This window comes from Martes martes, assembly GCF_963455335.1.
Source record: "Martes martes genome assembly, chromosome: 4".
NCBI classification, from domain to species: Eukaryota; Metazoa; Chordata; class Mammalia; order Carnivora; family Mustelidae; genus Martes; species Martes martes.
In genome coordinates this window covers 161,093,507-161,119,437 of record NC_137891.1, presented here as the reverse complement: position 1 = coordinate 161,119,437, position 25,931 = coordinate 161,093,507, and the positions used below count along the sequence as shown (strand labels likewise).

The following is a 25,931-nucleotide window of genomic DNA, read 5'->3' as shown; positions in this document are numbered from 1 at the left end:
CACATAAAGAGGGCTGCCTGGGTGGCTCAGTGGGTTAAGCCTCTGCCTTCGGCTCAGGTCATGATCTCAGGGTCCTGGGATCAAGTTCCACATCAGGCCCTCTGCTCAGCGGGGAGCCTGCTTCCCCCTCTCTGCCTGCCTCTCTGCCTACTTGTGATCTCTCTGTTAAATAAAAATAAAATCTTTAAAAAAATAAAAAGATAACATACACAGGGGCACCTGGGTGGCTCAGTGGGTTAAAGCCTCTGCCTTCGGCTCAGGTCATGATCCCAGGATCCTGGGATCAAGACCCACACTGGGCTCTCTGCTCAGTGGTGAGCTTGCTTTCCCCTCTCTCTCTCTGCCTGCCTCTCTGCCTACTTGTGATCTCTGTCTGTCAAATAAATAAATAAAATCTTCAAAAAAAAAAAAAAAAGATAACATACATAAACCCAACATAAAAACATAAAAATATCCATAACATATTGTTAAGGCAAGCAAGATACAGAATATGAAATGTATGAGTCAATTTATATAAAATTAGATGAACCTTGAGGACATTATGCTAAGTGAAATAAGCCAGTCACAAAAGAAATATTTTTGATTCCACTTATGTGAGGTACATAAGAGCAGTCAAAATCATGGTTAAGGTTACCTCCGGATGCTAAGACTATGGTATTTGTACTTTTCTGTGTTAATCTGGATTTTTTTCAAGAAGCATGTCTCTTTTTTCGAAATCTAAAAGGCTTTGTTCTCTATCATTTTTTCTCATACTTCCAGTTTAATAACCAAAATCCTAGATTCTGCCTCCAAAATGCCAAAATGGTTACCTCTTCTCCCTAGCCACAGTCCAACACCAGCCCCTCTCATCCAGGCTCATGTAACCAAACCCTTAGCTTGTTATCCCTCTCTAACCCACTCTTCACTTCGCCATCAGAATTACCCAACGAAACAGATTCACTGTCACTTCCATGTTTAAAACCCCACACCTCCTGGCATTCCTTTCAAGGGCCTCTACAATTTGTTCACAGGGTCTTATATTTTTAGTTTCACCACCAACTACTGTCCCTCAAGCATCCTCTATGCCAGATAATTGCTCGTCACTCCTTGAAAACACACAAGCTTTGCTCATGCTGTTCTTTTGTCAGGAAACAGTCTTTCTCCTCTGCCTGATAAAATGTATACAGTGACACAGAGGAAAAGAACAGGATGCGGGGGCGCCTGGGTGGCTCAGTAGGTTAGGCGGCTGCCTTCGGCTCAGGTCATGATCTCGGGGTCCTGAGATCAAGACCCACGTCGGGCTCCCTGCTCAGTGGGAAGTCTGCTTCTCCCTCTCCCTCTGCTTGTGCTCTCTCACTCACAAGCTCTCTCTCAAATAAATGGATAAAATCTTAAAAAAAAAAAAAGAATGGGATACAGGATGGACAAATACAAAGAGGTGGAGGAAAAAACATAGAAAAGCAGAGATGAGGGCTCAAGAAAGTAATTTTCTGTAGGCCTGAGATGATAATAGTGCCTACCTCACAAGGCTGTGGTGAGGAGATTAAATTAGGTAATATATGTCAAACTTTTAGAACAGTACCTGGCATATACACTATAATTGTCTTCTATGTTGTGATGATGATGATGATTATTCATGGTAAGACCTTGAACTTTGGATCCCACAATGAGGAAATAGCAGTGGTGAAGCTCTAGCTCAGAACCAGAACCCCAAAAGTAAGCAAGGAGGCAAACAAGACCACAGTCTGATTCAAATTTATCTGAAGAATTCAAACTACACAAGAAACCAAAACCAACTTAGGTAAGCCACATACAAATCACATAGGTGAATTCCTATTTACCCCAAATAACTTGCATGTCTCGAATGTATACTCCTTTTGAATAAGAGCAGTTTCAGCACCTTGCCCCAGGCACGGAAACATCAGGGCAGCATTTCATCCTCACAAATCGGAACCTGCAAGTCCCATCTATGCTCGCCTATGGTTTCTCATTTGGCCAGTGGCAACTTCTCTTTCCTTACATAACATAGGATGTTTGATTCCAGAGTTCTTCCCTTAGCTGCAAAAAAGTGAATATACAGTATATGAACAACCCACCCAGGTTTAATACTGTAGGCAAAGGAAAACTAAATTCAGTCACAATGGAGGTGATCTAAGGGATCTAGAAACTCATACAGATTTTTTAGATGAATCAAAAATTTTGAGATTTCCTTCTTAGCCTCCTGGCAGGCTAAGATATATTTTTTTTTTAAAGATCGCTTCTGGGGGGCGCCTGGTGTCTCAGTGGGTTAAGCCTCTGCCTTCAGCTCAGGTCATGATCTCAGGGTCCTGGGATCAAACCCCAACATCGGGCTCTCTGCTCAGCAGGGAGCCTGCTTCCCCCTCTTTCTCTGCAAAGAGCCTCCAGATAGCTCCCATCTCTCCTGGGTAACAGGTTTTTGTGACTTTTACTTCATGTCCTACTAAGCCACTGTGATCTACCCTCCCATCTCTCCTTTCATATCCCTCCCCCATGCATCCCAGATCTCCCTTGAGCACTATAAGACAAACAGTCCTTTGGTTTAAAAAAAAAAAAAAAACTGGTCCTAAATTATGTCCCAAAGCAGACAAAAAGAACGCAGAACTCTGCGTCTATTAGATGACACACAGCCTGCTCACAAGTCAGATTGCCAAAAATCATTTGCTTCTCCTCTTGTAGGTTTAGACAAACACAAAGGGAACTGTGCTCCTATGTATGACTACTGCTTCTCCACAGGACTTGAAGAACTAAGGCATTAGAGATACTTCCTCTCTATAAACCCAAATAGAACACTTTGTTTATTTTTCTCTTGGCATATAGTTGGCAGTCTGTATTTCCAGGCAGTCATTGTACATCTTTTGGCAAGTGCCTTCATGTTTCTCAGTACAATGTTTCATCCAGTGACTGAAGGCGATGCATTGTACCTTGAATTTACATGCCAAGAAAAAGACTCAGACTGAAAAGAAGACCTTCAGTATCATCTTCCTGCAATATATCAGACACTACACCGGAGTCAGAAGACCTAGATCCAATTCCCAGGTGTACCAGTGTCTTGCAGCGAGATCTCTAGCGTGTTCTTTAATCTTCTGGGCCTCAGTTTTTCCATCCTGGAAAACAGGGATTGCATTACCTGTCCCTCCTTAAAAGCAGACTCTTACCACTGATTAACAATATTTAGTTTCTATAATTTGTGAAATTGGGGTTTGGAAAACTCAGGAAATTAAGCACAAATGTTGTTTTTCACTTTTGTCACACCTGCCATGCAGAAATCCAAAGCAGAGTCCAGCAGTAGTCCCTAAGTAATTCCTCAGAGTGTTTCTGACGTCCCACTCAACAAATTAAGTGCATGAGAATGGGGAGCAAAAAGCCAGGCAGGACCTTCATATGCTACATGGCTACAGAGGCAAGTCACCATTAGGCTCCAGGACAACATTTATCATCCTAGATATACTACCCTTAACACTCCACTGTCATTTTCCCTCAAAGAAGCTACCTCAATACTTAAAGCACTTACTTATTCAATGTTTACAAAAATAATTGCTTTCCCTGGAAGGGAACTGCCCCAACAGGGATGGCCCTACAGTAAAGGTAGGACAAAGGGATCTCCCTACAGATAAGGTAGAACAAAGGGATAACAAAGTAAGTATGAGGTGCAAGACAATTTAAATTTTAAGACAGTGTTTTGGGGCATCTGGGTGGCTCAGTCGTTAAGCATCTGCCTTCGGCTCAGGTCCTGATCCCAGGGTCCTGGGATAGAGCCCTGTGTCAGGCTCCCTGCTCAGCGGAAAGCCTGCTTCTCCCTTTCCCACTCCCCCTGCTTGTGTTCCCTCTCTGAGTGTCTCTCTCTCTCTCCTCTCTGTCAAATAAATAAATAAATAAAATCTTAAAAAAAAAAAAAAAAGACAGTATCTTGCAATCCTTTTTGAATTACTATTACACTTACAAAATACAAAATTCTAGACATCATTCCAAAAGGATTAAAATGCAAATATTTGTTTTTTAAAAAATCAACTTGGAACCTTGAAAGAACATTCTAATTATCACACTTTCCATTTGGTTACTTTTTGGTCTGTGTGGCTATATAACAAAGTTTACTGCTCCATCTAGGCTCTCCACAAGGCCAAGTTTCTCTTTGGTTTCAGTAAACATTCTCTCCAGGTATCATTAAATTACTGACATTAAATTATATCTCTTAGTTGCAGCAAGTTTTATCCCCTTAAGCCGCCCATTACATGGCCACCACTAAGCTCCAAACACTCCACCAGACAGACATCACCATGAATTCACACTACAACTCACAATATGAACCCTAAAATACATTTTCAATCCTGATCAAAATGTAGCACACTCCTGGGAAAGAAGAGTGGCACACAAGTTAAGAAATACTCTCCGGGGGCGCCTGGGTGGCTCAGTGGGTTAAAGCCTCTGCCTTCAGCTCGGGTTGTGATCCCAGGGTCCTGGGATCGAGCCCCGCGAGGGAGCCTGCTTCCTCCTCTCTCTCTCTGCCTGCCTCTCTGCCTACTTGTAATCTCTGTCAAATAAATTAAAAAAAAAAAAAAGAAGAAGAAGAAGAAGAAATACTCTCGGGGCACCTGGGTGGCTCAGTCATTAAGCATCTGCCTTCGGCTCAGGTCATGATGCCAGCAACCTGGGATCGAGCCTCGCATCAGGCTCCTTGCCTAGCTGGGGGCCTGCTTCTCCCTCTCCCACTCCCCCTGCTTGGGTTCCGTCTCTCACTGTCTCTCTCTCTCTGTGTCAAATAAATAAAATATTTGGGGGGGGGAGAAATAACTCTCTAATGACTGAGCACCACTGCTCCTGCCTCATCTACAGGGGATGGTTTTCTGTGGACAAGGCGGTGGGCATGGAAAATAAACAACGATGTTCAACTCCAGGTTTGCTACTTACCGTAAGACCTTATTGCAAAGCCTGTTTCCTTACCTGTGAAATGACAGTATCTACCTTACAAGGTTATTGTGAGAATATAAAGCATCTGTAAGTATTTTATAAACAAATCTGCTATACAAATTTAAGTTATTATTATCATTCTGCCTGTGTATTTATTCGCAATTGAAAATGCTCTTTCAAGGAGCTGGTAATCCAACACTAAGAATGTCATTTTTTTTTTTTTAAAGAATATCACTTTGTACACCTGAAACTGAAAATACAACGTGTGTCCATTATACTTCAATTCTTTCCTTAAACATCATTTTATTCACATGCTTACCAAAAATTGAGTCAACCTCAAGTCACTAAAAAGTGCCATCTCTCTTCTCTGGATAAAAAACAAGTGAAACAGGTAACAGGGGCATGTAAGCAAAGGTAGAAATGAAGAATTGTGTATGGCCACGTAAATGGGTCTGTGATACTTTATATCATTATTTAGACTGAAAAGTAAAATCAAAGGTCAAAGTTTTCCAATAGGGACCAAGAGGAAATGTTACAAATATCCATGATATAATCAAAACTAAACACAATCTATAGCCAGTTCAGAAAGCTGGATAATGTTCCAAGTGTTTTCATACATTAATTAATCCTCATGGCATCCCTAGGATGAAAGAAATTTAAGTCTTATATTTTAGTTACTTATATTACCACAGGAAAAAATCTGAATGGATCAAGATGTGCTGTTTTAATAAGGCAAGCCAACAAATATTTCATCCAGGGCACGGGGTGGCTCAGTCATTAGGTATCTGCCTTCGGCTTGGGTCATGCTCCCAGGGTCTTGGGATCCAGCCCCCATCAGGCTCCCTGCTCAACGGAAAGCCTGCTTCTCCCTCTCCCACTCCTTCTGCTTGTGTTCCCTCTCTTGCTGTCTTTCTCTCTCTGTCAAATAAATAAATAAAATATTCTTTAAAATATTTCATCAAATATTAAGGGTCTACCATATCATCAGCACTATACAAGGCACATTGACATGACCTATTTTACACCAAATACCACCTCTGGCAACCTCAACCTTAAGGTACACAGTTATGAGAAAAGAAACACTCCTGAGATATGGATAACAGCTATTACAGAGCTATATACGGCACTCATGGCCAGAACACACTAACTTACTTAAAACAGATGTAAAATTGGGGCACCTGGGTATCTCAGTCAGTTAAGCATCTGCCTTTGGCTCAGGTCATGATCCCAGGGTCCTGGGATGGAGCCCCATGTCAGGCCTCCCGCTTCACAGGGAGTCTGCTTTGCCCTCTCCTTCTGCCCCTCCCCACCGTTCATGCTTGTGTGTTCTCTCTCAAATAAATAAGTAAAATCTTAAAAAAAAAAAAAAAAGAAGAAGAAGATGTAAAATTAAGATGATTTACTGGGAACATTCCCCTGACAAGGACTGTTTGCTATATAAGAAAGATAGGGAACAGGGATTGGTGGTGTGTTATTTTATTTTTTATTTTTAAAGATTTTATTTATTTATTTGACAGAGAGAGAGACAGACAGTGAGAGATGGAATACAAGCAGGGGAAGTGGGAGAGTGAGAAGCAGGCTTCCCGTGGAGCAGGGAGCCCAACATGGGGCTCAATCCCAGGATGCTGGGATCATGACCCGGGCAGAAGGCAAATGCCCAATGATTGGGCCACCCAGGCGCCCCAGTGACGTGTTATTTTAAATGGGATGATCAGAGAAGCCCTCAGTAAGAGGACATCTCAGTAAAGACATGAATGAAAAGAGAAAGCAAGCCACATGGTTAAATAGAGGAATAAGTGCCACCAGGCAGAGGCAGTAAGTACAAGAGTCTTGAAGTGGAGTCACACCTGCTGCACACTCTCCACCCACCCAGCAGACTTTCCCCTTTGATGTCCTGTTGCTACTCCCACTGTGCCCTGCCAAATCTTCCTGATTCCAAGGCTCACCAGACTCTCCCAGGCATACAAACCTGAATCCTCAGTCTATTATGTCCTTCATTCTTCTTTGAAGAATTCAATCAGTGACCAGCTCACTGTAACATGATAATACCTTCAAAAAAACATTACATCTTGGGGCACCTGAGTGTCTCAGTAAGTTAAGTGTCCAACTCTTGATTTCATCTCAGGTCATGATCTCAGGGTCCTGGGATCGAGCCCCATGGTAGGCTCCACACTCAGAGAGGAATCTGCTTTAAGATTCTCTCCCTCTCCCCCAGCTTGCTCAAGTACACTCTCTCTCGCTCTCAAATAAATATATCTTTAAAAAAAAAAAAGTTAAGGGCACCTGGGTGGTTCAGTAGGTTAAAGCCTCTGCCTTCAGCTCGGGTCATGATCTCGGGGTCCTGGAATCGAGCCCTGCGTCGGGCTCTCTGCTCGGCGGGGAGCCTGCTTCCCCCTTTCTCTCTGCCTACTTGTGATCTCTGTCTGTCAAATAAATTTAAAAAAAAATTTTTTTAAGGTACACCTCTCCCTTCCCCTGCATTCCTAACACCCACCCCCACATCCAATTCATTGTGCATACTGTTCACAAATGAATGCTTCTTACACACTGCCTTCATCATGTTACTCATTCTCCATTCCATCCACAATATCTACAATACCTAATGAACATCCTCCTTTCACTGTCCTACATTCACACTGTTCTACATTCACTGTCCTACATATTCACCTAAATCTTCATTCATGTTCCTTCCTTTGACATGCCTTTTCTTCTTATCTATCTAAACTTCACCTTTCAAGTCCCTTTTCAGAGAGCTTTACATGACTAACTATATGAGCCTTCATGGATTTCTCCCTTCTCAGAAACTATATGGTTTAGTATAAAATCTAACATTTGTAGTTTCTCTCCTCCCTACCCCATCCACCTTGCAAAGCATCATTAATATCATAGTTCAAACACTTTCTAATTGCTCTGTTTCATGTTTAGCTGGACTAAAACTCCCTGAGGAAGGGGACTGTGATTTTCTCTTTCCAAAGGGCCTTGCAGAAAATAGCACTTATATTTTTAGCACCATGCACCATATCTTGTATTAAATGCTTTACGCACTTTATCACATCAATCATCACAATTATGTTGTGTTATTGGTATTCTTCTTCCTATTTTACAGAAGAAACAAAGGCACAAAGAGGTCAGGCTGAAGTCACATATCTTAGAAAAGACAGGGCTGGGATTTGGGGTAAAGTCTGTCTCTCGAAGTTGACACAAAATAAAGGCTGCAAACTAACATTTGTTGAATTATCCTAATCATTTGTGTGTTGATGGCCATGTCACTCCAAATGAATTAATAAAGGTAGAAACCATACCCAGAGGTTTATCGGGTGTAGTAGGGAGAAGGAATGCCTTTCCTTGCTGAGTACCCATCAGGTAGATACCAGACTCAGTGGCAGGCATTTCACATCAAGCATCTCATTTACTCTTTAAAAATTCATTAACTGCAAATTACCTTCAATAAATAGGGTTTACAATTCCTCCATCACAGATTTACCCAAAATGTCACCCACTCTCAACCCAAGCCCAAATGCACCCAGGGGCCAGGTGTATTACCCTCCTCGGCTTCCCTCTAACTCAAGGAAGAGGACAAAGCCTCCTGACTCCCATCAGCCAGTAGGGAGTTAAAAATCTCAACTTAAACACTTACCAGGTGCCTGGCCCCGGCCTTTTCAGGACCCTACTCTCCATTCTAAAACTCATGCTCTCACTTATTAACCACCACAGCCCTGGGAGGTAGGTGCCATTTTTTTTACTTTACAGATACATTAAGCTCACGCGGTCGATGGCAGATTCGGAACTAGAATGCAGGTCTCCTGAATATCCACCCTGTTCCATTCCCTCAGGAGTTACTCATAGATGGTAACCGATTTATACCGCTGTCGCTGAGTACTCTAATTAGCAAAAGCGCTGTAACAATTTTCATTCAACAGGTATTTATTGGACGCCTGTCAACCCTGTAGGTTCAAATGCCATCTCCTTCCCTTATTCGCTATGTGACACGGAGAAAGCCGTTTCATCCCCCTAGGTGAATTCCCTCAAGCGTCAAGGGAGATAGCATCTATCAACAGCAACGTCGTAGAAGCAAATGAGGAAACTGACTCAATCGCCTGACACTACGTCTGGTACATGGTGGGCATCTAGTAATCATGGGCTCCCTTCACTCCGCCCCACAAGCCTCGGGGTTCACCCACTACCACCATGCGACAGGGCATCCACTCGACCAGAGGCCCGCAGGCGGCCTCTGGGTTTCGCAGGCCCGGGGCCAACCGCACTCTTACCTGCATGGAGTCAGCGCTAACGATTTCGCCACCGAGCCGCTGGCCTAGCTGCAACGCCAGGGTGGATTTGCCTGTGCCCGTGGCCCCGAGAATCACTACAAGAGGCAGTTTCCGTGGCAGACCCCGTAGCCCGGCGCCCACAGAAACTGCTCGTGCAGCCGCAGCCGCCGCCATCTTGAAGATATCTGCGATTGCGCGGGAGCAGCTGTCCCCATGGCAACCGTCAGTGCGCCTGCGCATACCTAGGGTTCCGTGAGGAGGAACAGAGGAGGAGTAGGTGGGGCAAGACCAAGGTTTCCAAGCTTAAGAAGCTTCCGATATGCCTGCCATCAGCTTGGTGGTATCAGAGGCTCGACAATCTCTTCTCTCCTTTTTTTTTTTTTTTTAATAACTGATAATCAATTTATTAAAAAGATTGATTTTTAAAAACTATCTCCTCTCTTAAATGAGGGATGGAGGTCCTATCTCAAGTCTAGCCCTGTTATTTTTTCTTTCACGGCACCTAGTTCTTTTCTTCATACCACTAATTACAATATAAAAATACATACTGATTTCTTGTGTATTGTCTGATTTCCAGTCCAGGCTGTTAGCTCCATAAAGGCAAGGAACAGATTCTGCCTAGGTCATTGCTGTATCTCCAGTGCCTAGCACAGTGTCTGATACAGAAAGATACCCAATAATTGTTAAATGGAAAGGAGAGTGGTTTGCCTATCTACTGCTGGAGCCAGTGAGCTAGATGTGTGGCGTTCTCTAGGATCAGATCTGCCCAGCTCTCAGGCAAGGGAGGCTGCTCTAACATTTTTATCCCAAAACGCAAAGCCAGACACAATCAGAAGGCAGGACAAAAGTTTTCTCCTTTTTGGTGAAAAGAAGCAAGAAATGGGTTAAGAACAGCAAGTAAACAACCCACAAAATATGAAGAGGAAAAATAAGGAAGGAAGAAAGGGTAAAGGAGTAGTAACCCTCAGATTAAAGTGGAGACCAGAGGACCAAAATTCAGGAAACCCTACAACCTGGGACGCCTGTGTGGCTCAGTCAATTAAACATCTGCCTTCAGCTCAGGTCATGATTCCAGGGTCCTGGGATTGAGCCCCACAATAGGCTCCCTGCTCAGTGGGGAGTCTGCTTCTCCCTCTTCCTCTCCCTCTGCCCCTCTTCCCCGACTCATGTTCTCTCTCTCTCTATCTCAAATAAATAAAATAAAATCCAAGAAAGAAAGAGCAAGCTTTGAAATCATAGACCACGGTTCAAATCTCAGTTTTGCTACTTATCAGCTGCTGCGTGACCTCACACAATTAACTTTACCTTTTAGCCTCAGTTTTATCATGAAATACATCTCAGGACTGTCATAAGGATAAATTGAAGTTATATCTGAAAAGTACCTGCTACAATACCCTAGCACAGAATGACCACCATTTGTTGAACACTTCGTATTATTATAATGGTAACACCCCATCTGCCTCACTAAAGAGGTAAGAGCAGCAACCTAAGGCCAGAAAAATTTTCAGACCATGTAAATTACCTAAATACACTTTCTACTAACCCCTTGTTAGCCAATTTAAGGGTTAATTTTTTTTCTGCCTGAGATCACTTGTCTCTGCCTAGCTCTCAGGTCATATCACCCGGATCCCTTGGGTCAGAGGAATTACCCCCTGGAAGTTTAGAGCATATGATAGGCCTGCCTGGAATAACTGTCAATACATTTCTCCATTGCTTGGATCACTGCTGGCATAATGGCCACTCTTGCAGACCCAGCCTAAACCTAAACCTAAACCTTGTAGCCACATGTATTGTTTGGAGAACATCAGAACCTAGGGTACCTTGTCCCTCCTTTTCTCAATCCAGTCTGCTTTGATCAAAAGCCTGTTCTCTCCAATTTGTGGTACCCGCCTGGGGCTGGTTTTAAAATCGAGATGTGTGGCCGTATATTGGCAGACACTCTCACATGATGGTTGTTAACTGTAGAGCCTTTGCCTGGAGACTTTCAGAGGGTACGGTTACCATGACAACCACTAGAAAGATGGCAGGCAGGAGAAATGATGCAAATAAAGCAAAAGGGAGGCTAATTTCATGATGACAATCTGACCATGACAGAGTGTGCTCACTCACAGATGGTAAAGCACTGTCCAAGTCATGACCAGGTGACTGTTACTAGAGAGAGAAAAAAAGAGGGGAGTGGAATTTACCACTGAGAGACCCAAAGAGGGAGAAGCCGGTTACCAAGGCAACTGGGGAGAAAGGAATGAAAAAATGGGGCTTCACCACAGCAGCAGCAAATTGCTTCTAGCCAAGCAACACGGGACTGTTGCTATAGAAACAAAGAGAACAGGGATCCTATAGACCATGGGGAGAATTATCACTGAAATGCTGAGCAGGAAAGACTCCTAAATCGGAATGGAGCCCATGGTCCAAAACAAATCAGGAGAGGTGAGAAAAACAACATACCATTTCCATTTGCTTTAATTCTACCAGTCCTACCCCAAGAGAATAGGAACATATTTTTTAAATACCTTTAGGCTATTTCCTTTGTACCTCTGTTTGTCTCCCTAATGATGTTCTGAACTCTAAATTATACTAAGAATAGTTTCTTCAAGATAATCTGTAACTTGAAACCCTCATTGGTATGTTTAAGTTCAAGGGAAAATTGGGAAATTGTAGTCTAGGACCAAGAATTAATAAGAATTTATTTTAAAAACATAAAATGCACTTATGGGGGGCGCCTGGGTGGCTCAGTGGGTTAAAGCCTCTGCCTTCGGCTCAGGTCATGATCCCAGGATCCTGGGATCGAGCCCCATATTGGGCTCTCTGCTCAGCGGGGAGCCTGCTTCCTCCTCTCTCTCTGCCTGCCTCTCTGCCTACTTGTGATCTCTGTCTGTCAAATAAATAAATAAAATCTTTTAAAAAAATAAAATGTCATTACAAAAAAGAGAGAGAGAGAGAGAGAGAAAAGAAAGCTATTTGTAGTTATGCCCAAGTATTAGCCCTGATCCCTCTCCCCATTCTCTGAGGCCTGAAGAGAAGTAGCTCAATATATTCTGAAAGATAACCAAAGAGGAAAGGGAGTCTCTCGCTTAAGGTATATTGTATATCTAGAGGTGGAGGATGAGAAGCCCATCTCCCATACTCTACTGCTCACAGATTATTTGGGGTAAAGAGATTCTAGTTGAAAAGGTAAAAATGCTGGGATGGCTTCAGTCCAGAGCATATCTAAAATTTAAGAATAAGGAACTAGGGAATTCAAATTACTTGGAGGGTAATAATTCTTTGCCTCCCCTACTGATAGTCCACAGCCAGCCACCTAATTATTATCTCTAGTGTGTGCATGTTGTACAGTGTCTGTCTATAGGACAGACGTATGGTCAGGCTGGACAATCTCTGCACCAGTCTTACCGTCTTTAGAAAACTGAGAGCAGGGGCACCTGGGTGGCTCAGTGGGTTAACGCCTCTACCTTCAGCTCAGGTCATGATCTCAGGGTCCTGGGATCCAGCCATGCATCAGGCTCTCTGCTCAGCAGGGAGCCTGCTTCCTCCTCTCTCTCTCTCTGACTGCCTCTCTGCCTACTTGTGATCTCTGTCTGTCAAATAAATAGATAAAACCTAAAAAAGAAAGAAAGAAAGAAAATTGAGAGCAGTGGTGCCTGGGTGGCTCAGTCATTTAGCATCTGCCTTCTGCTCAGGTCCTGATCCCAGGACCCTGGGATAGACCCCCACCTTGGGCTCCCTGCTCAGCGGGAAGCCTTCTTCTCCCTCTCTCCTACTCTCCCTGCTTGTGTTCCTTCTCTTGCTGTATCTCTCTCTGTCAAATAAATAAATAAAATCTTTAAAAAAATAAAAAGAAAATTGAGAGCAGTACATGGGGTGGGATGGCATGGGAACATGGCAAAAAAAGAGAAAGGGGGAAATGCACAGAGGTAGAGGGGATATCTGACTTGCTAGTGTTCATTATATTATTTCTTGTCCTCTGTATATTTTAAATAATTTACTTAAAATTTTTTAGAGGAGGCTAAAAGTGAAGCCATTGGAATGGAAGCGCAATTCAAAGTGAAGCATCCAGAAAGCTTAAATGTTCAACATGGAAATCGAGAGGATGCTGTGATAGGACAGAAGGAGGAATGTGCCATGGGAGGTCTGAAGCATCTGTTTTCGTTGAGTTGAAGACAAACACTAGCTTTTTATACAACCCTAGGTGCCTTTTTAGCCTGATCCCCATGCTAATTAGGTACCCCAAATAAAATATATATCTTGTGAGATTATTTCATGATGAACTTGGTGCCTGTATTGGTCTCTTAGGGCTATTATAACACATTGCCACAAACTGTGTGGCTTAAAACAACAGAAATTTATTTTCTCACCGTTCTCGACCCCAGAAGCCCAAAATCAAGGGGTTGGCAGGGCCACGGTCCCAAGCCTCCCTCTAGGGAAGAATCCTTCTTTGCCTCTTCTAGCTTCCAATGGTTGCTGGCATTCCTTGGTTTGTGGCAGCATGACTCCAATCCCGCCTCTGTCTTCATATGGCCATCTTCTCTGTGTGTATCTCTTCCACATTTCTCCCTCCCTAGGATGCCAGTCATTGAATTAGAGCCCACCTTAATCCACTATGACATCATCTGAACTTGATTACATCTGCAGACACCCTATTTCCAAACAAGGTCACATTCATGGGTTCTGGATAGACACGAGTTTGGTGGAGGACAAGATACAACCCAGCTGAGTGCCTGTGAGTCATCACAATACTTTTCATTGGTTGCTGTTTCTACCGGCGAATTGTCGATCCAAATTTGGGAGCTCAGAATTGCTCAAAACAAGCGAGGTTCCCCTCACCAGAGTGGAGCTCACCATGTTGTAGGTTTCTGTTATACCTCAAGTTGAGTTACAGGGTTTTCTCCAGAGCCCACCAGAATGTCCTCAGAGGGGGCTCACTTCTGGTCTTCTCAGCTGTCTAAGAGGGCCTGCACACCCACAGTGAAGCCCCAAAGGCTGTAAGATCAGAGTGGGGGAAGTACAAAAGGGAAAAAGCCATAAAGAGCTCCTGTCTAGTCCTGATCTCATAGCTCTTTCAAACCCTCTCCTCTATATCTCCTTTGGCCCCTTTTCTTTCTCCTGGCTCGGCAGGTTGGGCCTTCATCATCTTTATATCCTGAGGAGTCTCAAATCTGTACCTTCCTTGCAAACCTCTTCCTAAAGCTTTTGTACCACATCCTCAACTTCCCGTTGGGTCCTCTATTTTGTATGACCCATCACCGCAAACCTCACGGTGTCCCAAACTACAGTCCGTTTCTTTCCCTGACTTCCCTATTTCAAAGAACCACTGAGGAAGTTGACAATCAAAAGGGTCCTCTCAGAAATCCGGTGCAGCTCTTGTTTTGTAAAAATATGACCACCCAGCCGGCACATCAAACCAGATTCTTCCCCATTCCCCAAGACTCCATACAACCTCCCCCATCCCCTCTTCCCCCCAAACTATTCCCTCCGCCCAGAACACCGTCCTCCTCTTCATTTGGCTACATGCTTGCAGGGATTTCCAGTTCCAGTTATAGTCACAGTATCTTCACAAAGAACTTTCTTGATGACTCCTAATAAAGTGCTTTCTTCCCCTTCTGAGGCCTGTAGCCCTCGTCTGAGACGTGTACTGCCTTATCTCATGATCGTGTTCACACGCTCATGAACTTCCACAAGGAGCCTAGCTTCATAGACCACTGTCCTCACTGTGTGGCGGGCACTATTCTAAGCGTTTTATGTAGAATTACCTGTTGAATCTTTACAACAGTCTTGTGAGGCAGGTATTAATATCATATCCATTTCAGGGAAGAAGGAAACTTCTAGGGCTCAGAGAAGCTAAGGAATTTGCCCAACATCACACAGGTAGTAACTCCAAATCCCCATTTTCAACCATCGTACTATACCATCTACACCTACTTCTATGGATAGATATAGAGATATAGAGATATACATACATATCTAACTACAATTACAAGATATATATATATATATATATAAAACAAGATATATATATATCAATTACAAGATAATTACAAGATATATATATATATACATATATATAATTACAAGATATCTCTATATCTCTATATCTATCCATAGAAATATATGGATAAAAATATATATATTTTTAAATCTCCACAGGACCTGTCTCCAACTCTTCATTCCAGTGTTCTTCAGGATTCCACCTTCCTGCTTGCTTGTCAGTGGCATAGATATTCCTGGCTCTGACCTACTGCATCAGGTGGGAGCAGGGGGCGGGAGGTGGGGGTTCCTTAATGCATGCTCAAGTTTGAGAGTCACTGCCTGAACAAAACAGACATTTGAGGGTTTAACTGGAGAAATGGGGTCAGTTAACCCCAGCTCAGTTCGAAGGTACCACAGTGCCCAATAAGGACACAGGGAGGGCCCACAAGTGCCACAGCATTCCAGACTCAACAGCTTCTGCCTGTCATGGGTCGTGGGATGCCATGGACCAGCTGGAAGCTCAGGTCTTGTGCCTCACTTTCCCCCTGTGCCTAGCTCAGGCTCCCCAGTCTCTGGCTACTCTTGAGGCATCACTCTGTGCACTCCACATTACTTTAAGTACTCCTTCTGGGAAGATTCCTTATTTTACCAGTCTCTTCCATCGCTTTTCAAATATGACTAATCTGTATTCTAGGTGTGGCTTGCTAAATGCTTGGAAAAACACTAATCATTTCCTGAACACTTACTACTGCTCACAGCAGCCCCATGAAGTGGATGCTATTATTAAGACCTGTTTCACAGAGAAGGTCATAATTTGCCCAAGGTGGTGGCAAAGGTGCAGCTGGAAAATGCAGAGCCAGATTTGGAACTAAGACCTGTTGGGTGTGGGAGACCACTGAACTGTACCTCTTCCTACAGGTTTAAAGGCAATCCAACACTTCCTGAGCACCTACTGGGCCCCTGGCACTGAGTCTAATTATTTAATAACTCACCTGATTAGAGACTTTAAGAACATATTTACATTTCCTGGCCCAAAGAATGGTAACGTTAATACAGTTGATCCCTTTGGCAGCAGTTCCAAATAAAGACATTAACAAGAGCAGCCCACCGGGCTTAAAGTAGAAATGCTCACCCCCCAGTGGAACTTCGGCTGACACCTCCTCTCCAGGCCTCCCCAGTCAGACACCCACTCATCAATCATCTTCCAACTGGCTATCTTATCCTCAGAAAGAACCTCTTTCTGTTCCCTCCTATCATCCTCCAGAGCAACAAAGCCATCTCCATCCTCCCCTCCCCCTTCTCAAGTGAATATTCTGGAATATCCCAACCCCTGAGCACTTTACGCAAATTCAGCACATCTAAGATAGTTCAACCTGTCTCAGTCCCCCCAAAATAGCTTCCCACAGGGGCAGGAATTAGCACACGTGTTAGCCTTTTATTGTCTAACAGGGAGGGTGACCTTTCTTTTCTACACTAAGTGTGGCTTCTCAGCTGCCCCTTTATTGTCCACGTGCATGTCCTTGGGTTGGGTGCCCAGTCCCTTAGGTGTACTATTCAGAGTCAAACCTAATTTGTAGAAATTGTTCTCTGAAATCCAGGAATAAACTCCTGGTTATTTTCAGACAAAGATAGAGGTAGGAGTCTGTAGAAATGAGCTAGGAAGGAGCTTAAAATACTTCACATTCCAGAAACACCCTCCCTTCCCCCCAGGAGATGGCTTTATTCCCACTCCTTTTTCAGCAGAGCTGGACTCAGAAGAGCTGAAGCTTGGAGACAGGCGGCTGGCACTAGCAGTGTGGGCTTGGGCAAATGATTTCAATGCGTCTGAGCTTCTGTTTGCTCATCTGTGAAATGGGGTTGATGCCACACTGTTCCCTAGGTTATTGTGAGAAGTAAGATATGTAAAACAACTAACACCAGTACCCGTATCTAGGAGTCCCTATGATTTTCCAGAGGGCCCCTGAATTCTTTCAAGGCTAGGAAAGGGAGAGAAGTCCAACAAAGTAGTCTCTTGATAAATGGCATCAAAGACGCAGGATAAGTGTACTGGGAGCAGAGTGACTAGAACTGAAAGAGGGAACTGGAGTTTTAAGAAGAGAATCCCAGCAATGCAAGCCTTTTTTTTTTTTTTTTTTTTTTTTTGTCAAACAGCTACTTACAAACTAGGTTTGGTGACCTGGACGCAGCAGGGATGGAGTGGAAAGTTTATCTGACGGGAGACTGGGTTTGGGATTCTGATTTTGTTATGTGACCTTGTCACTTTGCAAATGTGAGGAATTTATAGGAGCTTTTGGGCTCTACTCAGGCTCCCTATAAGAGAGGGCGAGCAGGCAGGCAATACCAACCAGGTCTGAGCTGTAAGGAAGGATTAGCTGAGGCAATATGGCCTCCCCCCACCATGATGCTCATGGCCTTTCCAAACAGCAACTGTTGGCCTTTTCCAGTCCCAGGAGGGGCCTCTCTGGGGCAAGACTAACCCACCCAGGCCACAACTGCAGCACAGTGACTGGTCATGGAACATTTGCTCCACTTCCTCTCAATAAGTGGCAGGCACAATGGCTCCAAGGAAAGACAATTCCAACAAGCAGTTAAGTGATGGAATTCCATATTTACCTCCCCCACACACCCCATGCTAACAAAACAAGCTGTTGTTATTATTGCCATGATTAAGACCTCAGGCTGTGGAGATAGGCAAAGCAGGTTTCAGGGGCTCCTGGGTGGCTCAGTCATTGAGCATTGGCTCAGGTCATGATCCCAGGGTACCGGGATCAAGCCCCTGCATCAGGCTCCCTGCTCAGCGGGAAGCCTGCTTCTCTCTCTCCCACTTTCTCTCTGTCACATAAATAAATAAATAAATAAAATTAAAAACAAACAAACAAACAAAAAACGGATTTCAGTCCCAGCTCGATTACTTACTAGCCCTGTCACTTTGGGCAGTTTTGTTTTCAGTCTTAGAACCTCAGTCTCCCTCCTCCCTGGCCCCGGCAAGTAGTTGGTTGTGATGTCATATGAGAGAGGGAGCAGAGTCCTTTGGCATACGCGGTATTCTGTCGGGAATGGCGATTATTCAAATTCTCCCTTCTTGCATCAATGGCAAGTTTATGAGAATGATGGGAGGGAAGGGGAGTTTTCATTTTCTTTCACTAATTGAGGGAGATGGAAAAAAAAATTTATATCACAAAATATTTGAGGATCTTTAAGACATCCTGCAAAGTCATCAGATCATCAAGGTAAGAATGGTACCACCCTGAAGAATATAAGGCTTTATACTCTAGAAAGGAGTTTAGGGGTGCCTGAGTGGTGCGTGGGTTAAACATCCAAATCTTGGTTTCGGCTCAGGTCATGTATGATCTCAGGGCCATGATCTCTGTGTCGTGAGATCGAGTTCCGAGTCAGGCTCAGCAGTCAGTGCAGAGTCTGCTTGGGTCTCTCTCTCCCTCTCCCTCTGCCCTGCACCCCCATAAATAAATAAATCTAAAAGAAAGATAGAAAGAAAGAAAGAGTAACCTGGCGATTCACAGACCTGTACCCCTGGGGCTAATAATACATTATATGTTAATTAAAAAAATTAAAAATTTTTAAAAAAAGAAAGAAAGAGAGAAAGAGGCTTAAAATCTACTACTTCATTAATACCTGCCCCCCCCGCCCCCCCGCACCGTAGTATTTACCCCCATTTTACAGATAAGGAAACTAAGGGTCACAGAGGTAACACGCTAAAAGGCACAGAACAAATCAGGTAGTGGAACTGGGATTTCAAACCTTCCAAAGTACAAACTCAGCACTCCTTGCAATTCACAAGAGGATTTACCGTTCACTAAGTACACCAAGTACTGAACCGACATTGTTTAGACTTGTCTGAAATGGCATTTCAGGAACCCAAAGTGGAATGACCTGGTTAGCAACATGGTTTAGAGAAATGCAACCCTCTGGATCACTGGTGGTTACCCTGAAATCCTTTCCCATGGCTCAGGGGGACTTGGCTGGCATAAGGTGCCCCCACTCTGATATGTTTGAGAAATCTTTTATTAGCGGAAGTCCCACAAGGCAACATTTTAAAATCAGGCAATTGATAATCACAACTAAATACAAAATTTCAGGTAAACTTGCCTTTCAAAATAAATCAGACTCTTGCAACAGGAGAATTGCCCAAGAGTTGTCTTTTTTTTTTTTTCTTGTACAAAAACAATTAACACCACTTTGCAAAAGGCATACAAAAATACAGTATTAAAAACAAAACAAAACAAAACAAAACAAAACAAACCACTGCTCCCAGCCTAATACCCAACAGCAGCTTATAAAACACAAGCTATTCAGGTGATACATCAGTAACCTTTATCCCACCTGTTCTCCAAACACAGTTCCAGAAGTCAGCTGGCTCCCGAAAACCATACTCCAGAAAGTAGAGAGGTTCCCCAGACTTCCACTGGGGTTCTCTGAGGCCAGGAAGCAACCTCAGAAACAGACCACTGTGCATAATAAGTTTGGAAGTAGCAGCTGGCTTTGCAGAGCCGGAGAGAGTGCGCTACCGTCCTCCCCTCCCCCGCTTTCAAAACCACAGCCAGTAGGCACCTGCTGCCCTGGGCAGGGTTCTGGAGGAGCTGATCTTTCTTCCAGGCCAGGCTTAGGGGCTCCTGAGTTTGCCCACAGTACACCTGTTGGGTTGGATGCCTTTCCAGACTGGATGCTGCACCTAGAATCCACTTGGACGTACCAAGTTCACCTGGGGCCAAATCCACGGTCGGCTAAGCAGCGCTCCTGGAAGCTCCTTTAAAACCCACCAGGAGACTAGTCCACCTTCTGGAGGACTATATGAGTCCCAGCAGCTCTCCTAGCAAGAACTTCAGTGAGGCCCAGGCGCTGGGAAAGAGATCTGACTCATGGCAGGCTGGCACGGGGCCCGAGGGTGGCTCTGGAGCCAGCAAGCAAGCTCCTTGGAGTTGCACTAGAAGGCCAGTTTGCACAGTTCTAGTAGAACTTCAGACTTACCGGGCGGGCATGGAGAGGAGAGGGAAGTGGGAAAGAGGAAGTGGTAGAGTTCCCCCTCCGCAGGTGCCTGACATCTGCCTTGAGAAAAGATTCTAAGATGGAAAACACCTGGGTGGATAACAGTTCCCAGCCAGGACTCCAAGCCTTCCCCAGGCCCCAGGCTAGGACCCATTTCCCAGCGTCTTGGGGAAGTATTTCTGACCTGTGGGAAAGGGGTGCTGTGGAGCCCATTGCATAACAAAGGCAGAAGGAAACAAAAAAGTCCCTTGTGGGGACAGAATGGTTTCTCCCTCAGAGGAAAGGGCCCAGAGGGCTTTGAGACAAAGAATCTAGAGGCCAAACTCTTTAAATGTTCTCAAGGTCGCAGCATTTAGACTGGGAGGAGGGGTGTTGGCTAATATCATTACATATATATATGTATATACACACACATATATATATGTATATAGTATATATAAATTTTCCAACTCCTCAGCTACTGTAAAGTGTCTGACAGTGAGGTAATGGTCCATGCTGATCAAGTCTGTGAGCTTGTCTTCACCCAAGACAGCTCGTGTGTCTCCTGGAAAGAAGAGCCTCAGGGAGAGCGTCCGGGCCCAGCTGTCCTAGCATCACCCCAGAGACACCAGCGGGAGCATCCTTTCCCAGCCTAAAGCTCATCCGGAGTGTGAGATTTCATGCCGGCTGGAGCCCCCCCACCCCCAACAACGTCCACCACCTGTTGCATAGCATCTGTCAGGCTTTTCTTCTGAGCTAGTGAGCTAGGCAGCCCCCAAGTCTCCTCGGTCAGCTGCCTGCCTGAGAAGCCCGAGGTGCCAGAGAAGACCCAGCGCTCCTGTGAGTCGGGGAAGAGGGAGCGCTGGGCTTCCAGGTTTCCGAGAATGCGAGCCCTTAGGAGTGTGTGCGCCAGCTGCACTGCATTCTGGAAGGTACTGTTCGGACTGTCCCACCATCACCAAAATGTGCAAATTACTAAGGGGGAGAAGAAAGGTGAAAAAATAAACTCAGGTCTCTGTAAGACAGAGCAGTCGGCCTTTTTGGTCACTTAGTAGCCGCTGAGGTACGCAATTCTCTTCTGCAGCTGCTGCTGCCGGCATCGGAGCTGCCTTTTCTCCGTGGCCATCCTCTTCTCGGCCCCCACCAGGGCTTGCAAGTACTCCAAGGCCTTGCTCAGGATCACCACTTTGGGGGCCTTGGAGCAGCTGGCCAAGGTGGGTACCTGGTCCCTCAGGGCCAAGAACCGAGAACGGAGGTCATTCCGCCGTTTGCGCTCCAGGAAGTTGTGGTTCTTCCTCTTGGTCACATCCTCGGTGTCGGAACTGACGGGTTTGGGGTGGCAGGACTGGGGAGCCTCGCTTTCTACAGGTGGGGGACTCACGATCTCTTCATCTGCCTCTTCTTCCTTTTCCTCTGGGACATCTCTCTCCAGAGCCTCTTCTTGGGGACCTCTCTCTGGAGCCCCTCCTTGGGAACAGCTTTCCGGAGGAAAACGGGCGGCGTAGTTGTGCTGTTGCTGATGGATGGAGATGTGGAAGTGTTTCATGCAGGGGTCCAAAGGGTCTGCCCGCACCGTGATGGTGACTGGCTTCCGTACACCCAGGGACTGTCTCTTCTCCACTGTCACAACGTCAATTTCTTCACCCTCTGTCCAAGAAGAGAGATCCAGAGAAGAAACACACCCCATGAGAAACACACACACACACACACACACACCCCTATGCTGGGGCTTGGGAAAGGAACTGACATTTCCCCCCATTTAGATATAAACAGATTGAAGTGAGGAGAAAGATAACTGGTTCGTTTGTAAGGGGGTAAGGGCAGCGCGAAGGAAAGAAGGGGAAATAAGCAAGGAGGAAAATATTCTCCAATTTCCTTTTGCACAGCAAGGCTTAGATAAGAACAAAAGGCAGACCCAAGCCAACAGCCCCCAGTCTGCCCAGGCGCTCCCCTCCCCCACTGAGGGGATGGAGAGAAAGAGCTATCGGCCTGGGACAAAGTTTAGCTCTAAAGATCTCCCCCAGTCGGGCTCTTTCATGCCCCATCAGAATTGTAAATGAGGGGTCTGTGGGCAGAGCTGCCCTTTGTTCCTGCCCAGCACAGTCTGCACTTGGGGAATTGTTACTTTTCACAAGTTATAAATCCTATTATCCCCCCACCTCTCTATTCTGCCATCCTTTTCAGCTGAAGATTCAGAGAAGGGCGGGGGGGCTACAACCCATCCCTCCTCACCCACAGAGGGGAGGGAACGGGTTTCCCTCAGGAGCATTTTGCTCCTGGTTTCAATGGGTTTCTAGTCATCCATCATTTATAGGTCGTCCGCCCCACCCCCCTCCCTGGACCAGAAGAGGGTTGGATTCGTAATCGAATGTCCGCAAAAGCTGCTGGAACTTCACAAAGGTACAAGCGACCATTTCCAAGCGACCTCTGAGGGGGACAGGGAACTGAGCAGCAGCAGAATGTCCCAATACAAGGGGCCAAAACACCAGGGACCTGGAGACGCCTGGAAATGCCCCCGTCATTCCCTGCCTCAAAGGTCTCCCTGGCTACCCAACCACCGAGAGGTGCAAATAGGGGAAAGCCTTCCTGTTTCACGCATTTTGCCGCCCCCGCATAGAAGGCCACCTTAATGCATTCCAGTCTGACAACATAAGAGCTCAGTTCTCGGCCTCTTTTGAATATCAGGATGCTTGAGCCCCTTTGTCAGGAAGGCTTCCATTGTGTGGACAATCGCATTATTTCTCCATTAATAAAACCTGACCATTCAGCCCTCCTGGCCACAAGGCCTGTGATTGGCTGGCTAAGCTGTGTTTGGAATGCTGTTTTACCCAGCCCCTAGACCCTATTGGCTGAGCCTTGCCGTCAGTCACTCTCCCCACCCCCCCTTATTGTTTGCAATCTGTTGCATTTTGTTCTGGGCCATGTGGCCTGTGAGTGAACCAGGAGCTTGCAAACAGGTTCAGGTTAAAGGGCAAGTCAGAAAATGATTCAGGAGGCTTCCCCACATCCCAAACTTTAATATTTGTGTTAACCTCATAGCTGGTAAGGTTCTTGCCTAAGGAAGAAATAATGTAAGACACCATTCTTTTCAGAGATGGTCTAACTCTACCCAGACAAGGAAATGGCCTCAGCTGGACAATCAAGTCCAACCCTCTCGTGTGCAGAAGGAGAAACTGAGATCCAGATCAGCCAAGTCCGCATATCACCTTTGTAATATTCTGGATCTCAAACTAAGATCTCGAAACTCCCCAGACAATGCTCTTTCCACTCTACCACTCATCAGCTTTTGTAGAGATACATCTTTATTGGTTTCTTGAACTCAAAACTCCCATTCCAGCCATTAAACAAACACGAGCTCTTGGTGTTGAAAGCAAGCAGGTTAAAAATGACCTTAACACAGTGGACCGAAAAAAATTGACTTTTAATTTCTTGTTATTCTTATTTTTCCCCTCAAGTGTACGACAACTTCCATACCCACTCCCCAGTTCCCTCTCAAACGGTTCTGTAGAAGTTATTCTTTAAAAGCTACCGAGAGTTTTCTCAGTCCTGATTTACCTGATGCTAGTCAGTTGGCACCCTAGAGAAGCACCCTCTCCAGTCTCTCTCATGGGTAGAGGTCTAAGGGGCTAGGATAAGAACAGCATAGTTTGGTGGCACAGGATGCTGAAAGTCTGCCCTTCAAGAGGTTTAAATTTGCATTCAAGGGTGGGGGAGGAGGCTGGAGCCCAGTATCTGTGATTCTGGCACCTAGCTCAGAGCTCGGTACCAAGCAGGGGCCAGCGAACATTTGTTGAATGCAAGGAAGCAGCTACACAGAGCCACAGGCGAAATTAGGAGGGAGCTAGAGGAACGTCTTTCCAACTCAGACCAAATCAACAAAGCAAGGTGTAGCCCTTCCCGGATAAGCTACCGTGAAGACCCTGGAAACATCCAGGAAGTGTCTGGTTGCAATGGAGGGTTGGGCAAAAGAAGATGGGGCTTAGTTCTAGTGATTTCCTATTTCTAAGCCTCAGCTTTTCCATCTGTTAATAGGGAGAGTTCATTGCTCTGTTGCCTGTCTGGTGGGTGATTGTGTGGGGCACAAATGGTAGAGGGTGGGAATGGTGCAAGGGGAGGGCATTATGGGCATTTTAAAGTAAAGCAGACAGGAAACTAGATTTTTTAAAGAGTGAAGGCTTTGGCTTTGCACAAAAGGCTCCTCAGCTTCCTCTCTCTCTAGGGGAGTGTGAGTTTCCCCAGGGAAAGTGGCAGCAACAAAAAACTTCAAGCCCGAAGTGACCCTTAAGGGACCCCTTCCAGCCTCCGGAGGACAGATATCCCCTACAGTCCAATCCTAGTATTGTCCTCTCTAAACGCTAAGCTTCACCCAGTCTCCCTTGTCCCCTGGGGCTCCAATCATCATCAAAAGGACGCTGGCTCCCACGCCACTTCTTGAAACTGTTTACTAACACACCCACGTGCCAGACAGACACCGCTGGGGGCTACACCGGCAGCTTCAGCCAGAGAAAGGGGGAGGTGGCCGAAGGGCTCGCGAAGACCCAATGCCAGACCTCAGACAGCGGCAGAGTTTTGGCCACCCTTGGGGTGCCCCCCTCTTGGATGGCCCGGGGCGGTCCTTACCCGAGTCGCTTGGGCTCTCGGACCCCGAGCAGGCCTGGGTCTTGGGCTCGCCCAGCGGACCGGGGGCAGCGGGAGCCGGGTTGCCGGCTTCGAGGCTGGGAGCGCAGTCTGGGGCGGCGGGCGCCTTGGGCGGGTTCCCCCGGGGTGCGCCGGCGGCAAGCCGGTCGCTCACCGCTCTCTCTAGTCGTTCCCGGGCGGAGAAGCCGCTCCACATGCAGTCACGACGGATGATGGAGGCGTAGTTCCTGCCCCAAGCTTTCGAATGGCCCCGGGATTCCGCCTCTTCCCCGGCGCCCCCTCCGGGCCAAGGCTCCGGGGGACCAATTCCAGGGCCTGAGTCCCCGGCGCCTGGACCCGAGCCCCAGGGCGGCGACGTGGGGGGCGACGGCACCAGCTCGAATTTCTTCCAGATGTCCTCACTGGGCGCCGTGGAGCGGTAGAAATCTTCCCCGCAGTCATAGTCGTAGAAATAGTGCTGGTACGAGTCGAAGTCCATGTCCGCTCCCTGCGGGAGGGAAGGGGACTGGCTGATGGGGTGCGGGCTGGGGAAGAAGGCGTCCCCAGGTCCCCCTGCACAGCCGGCTGCCAGGCTCTCGTCCCTCCCCAACCTCCCGGCTGGGAACCCGCGCCCTTCCCTCGCGTCCCGGGAAGCCCAGCCCTGAGTCGGCGCGCCCAGGGAAGCGGCTCACAACGCGCGGACTCGGCTGCGGGGAGCGAGTTCAAAGCAAACTTTGCCAGCGCCGCCCGGAGCGCAGCTCCCAGGGCTCGGCCGGGCCGGGTGGGGGCGCGTGGTGCCCAGGAGGCAGCCTGCAGCCCGCTTCCCCGCCGCCCGTAGCCTCACCTCGCTCCCGCAGCCCGCCACCTGGAGCGGACCGGCTCCCCGCCGGCTCCGGGCAGCCCGGCAGCCCGCACACAGGCACATGCGCGCCGCCGAGCGCGCGCCCCGCACTCAAAAGCGCGCCCCCCTCGCGCGCGCCCCCGCCCTCGCTCGCGCACGACGGCCCGGACGCTCCCGGGATCGGCGCGGGAGCGCGAGATGCAGGCGCATTGTTTCCGGCTGCCTTATATCTCGTCGCGCGCCCGGGGCTCTGGGGCCGGGGGCGGACCCTACGGGGCAGGAACCGCCCCTTCCCCGCCCCCGACACGCCCCCGACAGGTGGGGGCAGTGGAGTCTCCGCCCCACCCCTCCTG

The 25,931-nt window shown here is 46.6% G+C and overlaps 2 protein-coding genes across 2 annotated transcripts in view; both read right to left on the bottom strand.

Annotated features, from left to right (window-relative positions):
* The window catches only part of TRIT1 (tRNA isopentenyltransferase 1), a 46,814-nt gene extending 37,417 nt beyond the window's left edge, over positions 1 to 9,397 (bottom strand). The window contains exon 1 of the mRNA XM_080799985.1: positions 9,174 to 9,397. Within this exon, the coding sequence (XP_080656111.1) occupies positions 9,174 to 9,347 (174 nt within the window). The 5' untranslated portion in view covers positions 9,348 to 9,397. The remainder of the gene's footprint in view (positions 1 to 9,173) is intronic.
* A 9,891-nt stretch (positions 9,398 to 19,288) lies between these two features.
* Positions 19,289 to 25,674, bottom strand: MYCL (MYCL proto-oncogene, bHLH transcription factor). Its single transcript, XM_080800989.1, has 3 exons — positions 25,582 to 25,674; positions 24,741 to 25,245; positions 19,289 to 21,767 (listed from the first exon to the last, which is right to left on the bottom strand). The coding sequence occupies exons 1-3, from the start codon at positions 25,660 to 25,662 to the stop codon at positions 21,169 to 21,171; spliced, it is 1,185 nt and encodes a 394-aa protein (XP_080657115.1). The 5' UTR covers positions 25,663 to 25,674; the 3' UTR covers positions 19,289 to 21,168.
* Positions 25,675 to 25,931: the final 257 nt, after the last annotated feature.

Coding starts and splice junctions, on each gene's coding strand:
- MYCL (XM_080800989.1), bottom strand. CDS start 25,662: ATGTGCCTGTGTGCGGGCTGCCGGGCTGCCCGGAGCCGGCGGGGAGCC. Junction 25,246..25,581: donor TGGCGGGCTGCGGGAGCGAG/GTGAGGCTACGG, acceptor TCCCTCCCGCAG/GGAGCGGACATGGACTTCGA. Junction 21,768..24,740: donor CGAGAGCCCAAGCGACTCGG/GTAAGGACCGCC, acceptor CTTCTTGGACAG/AGGGTGAAGAAATTGACGTT.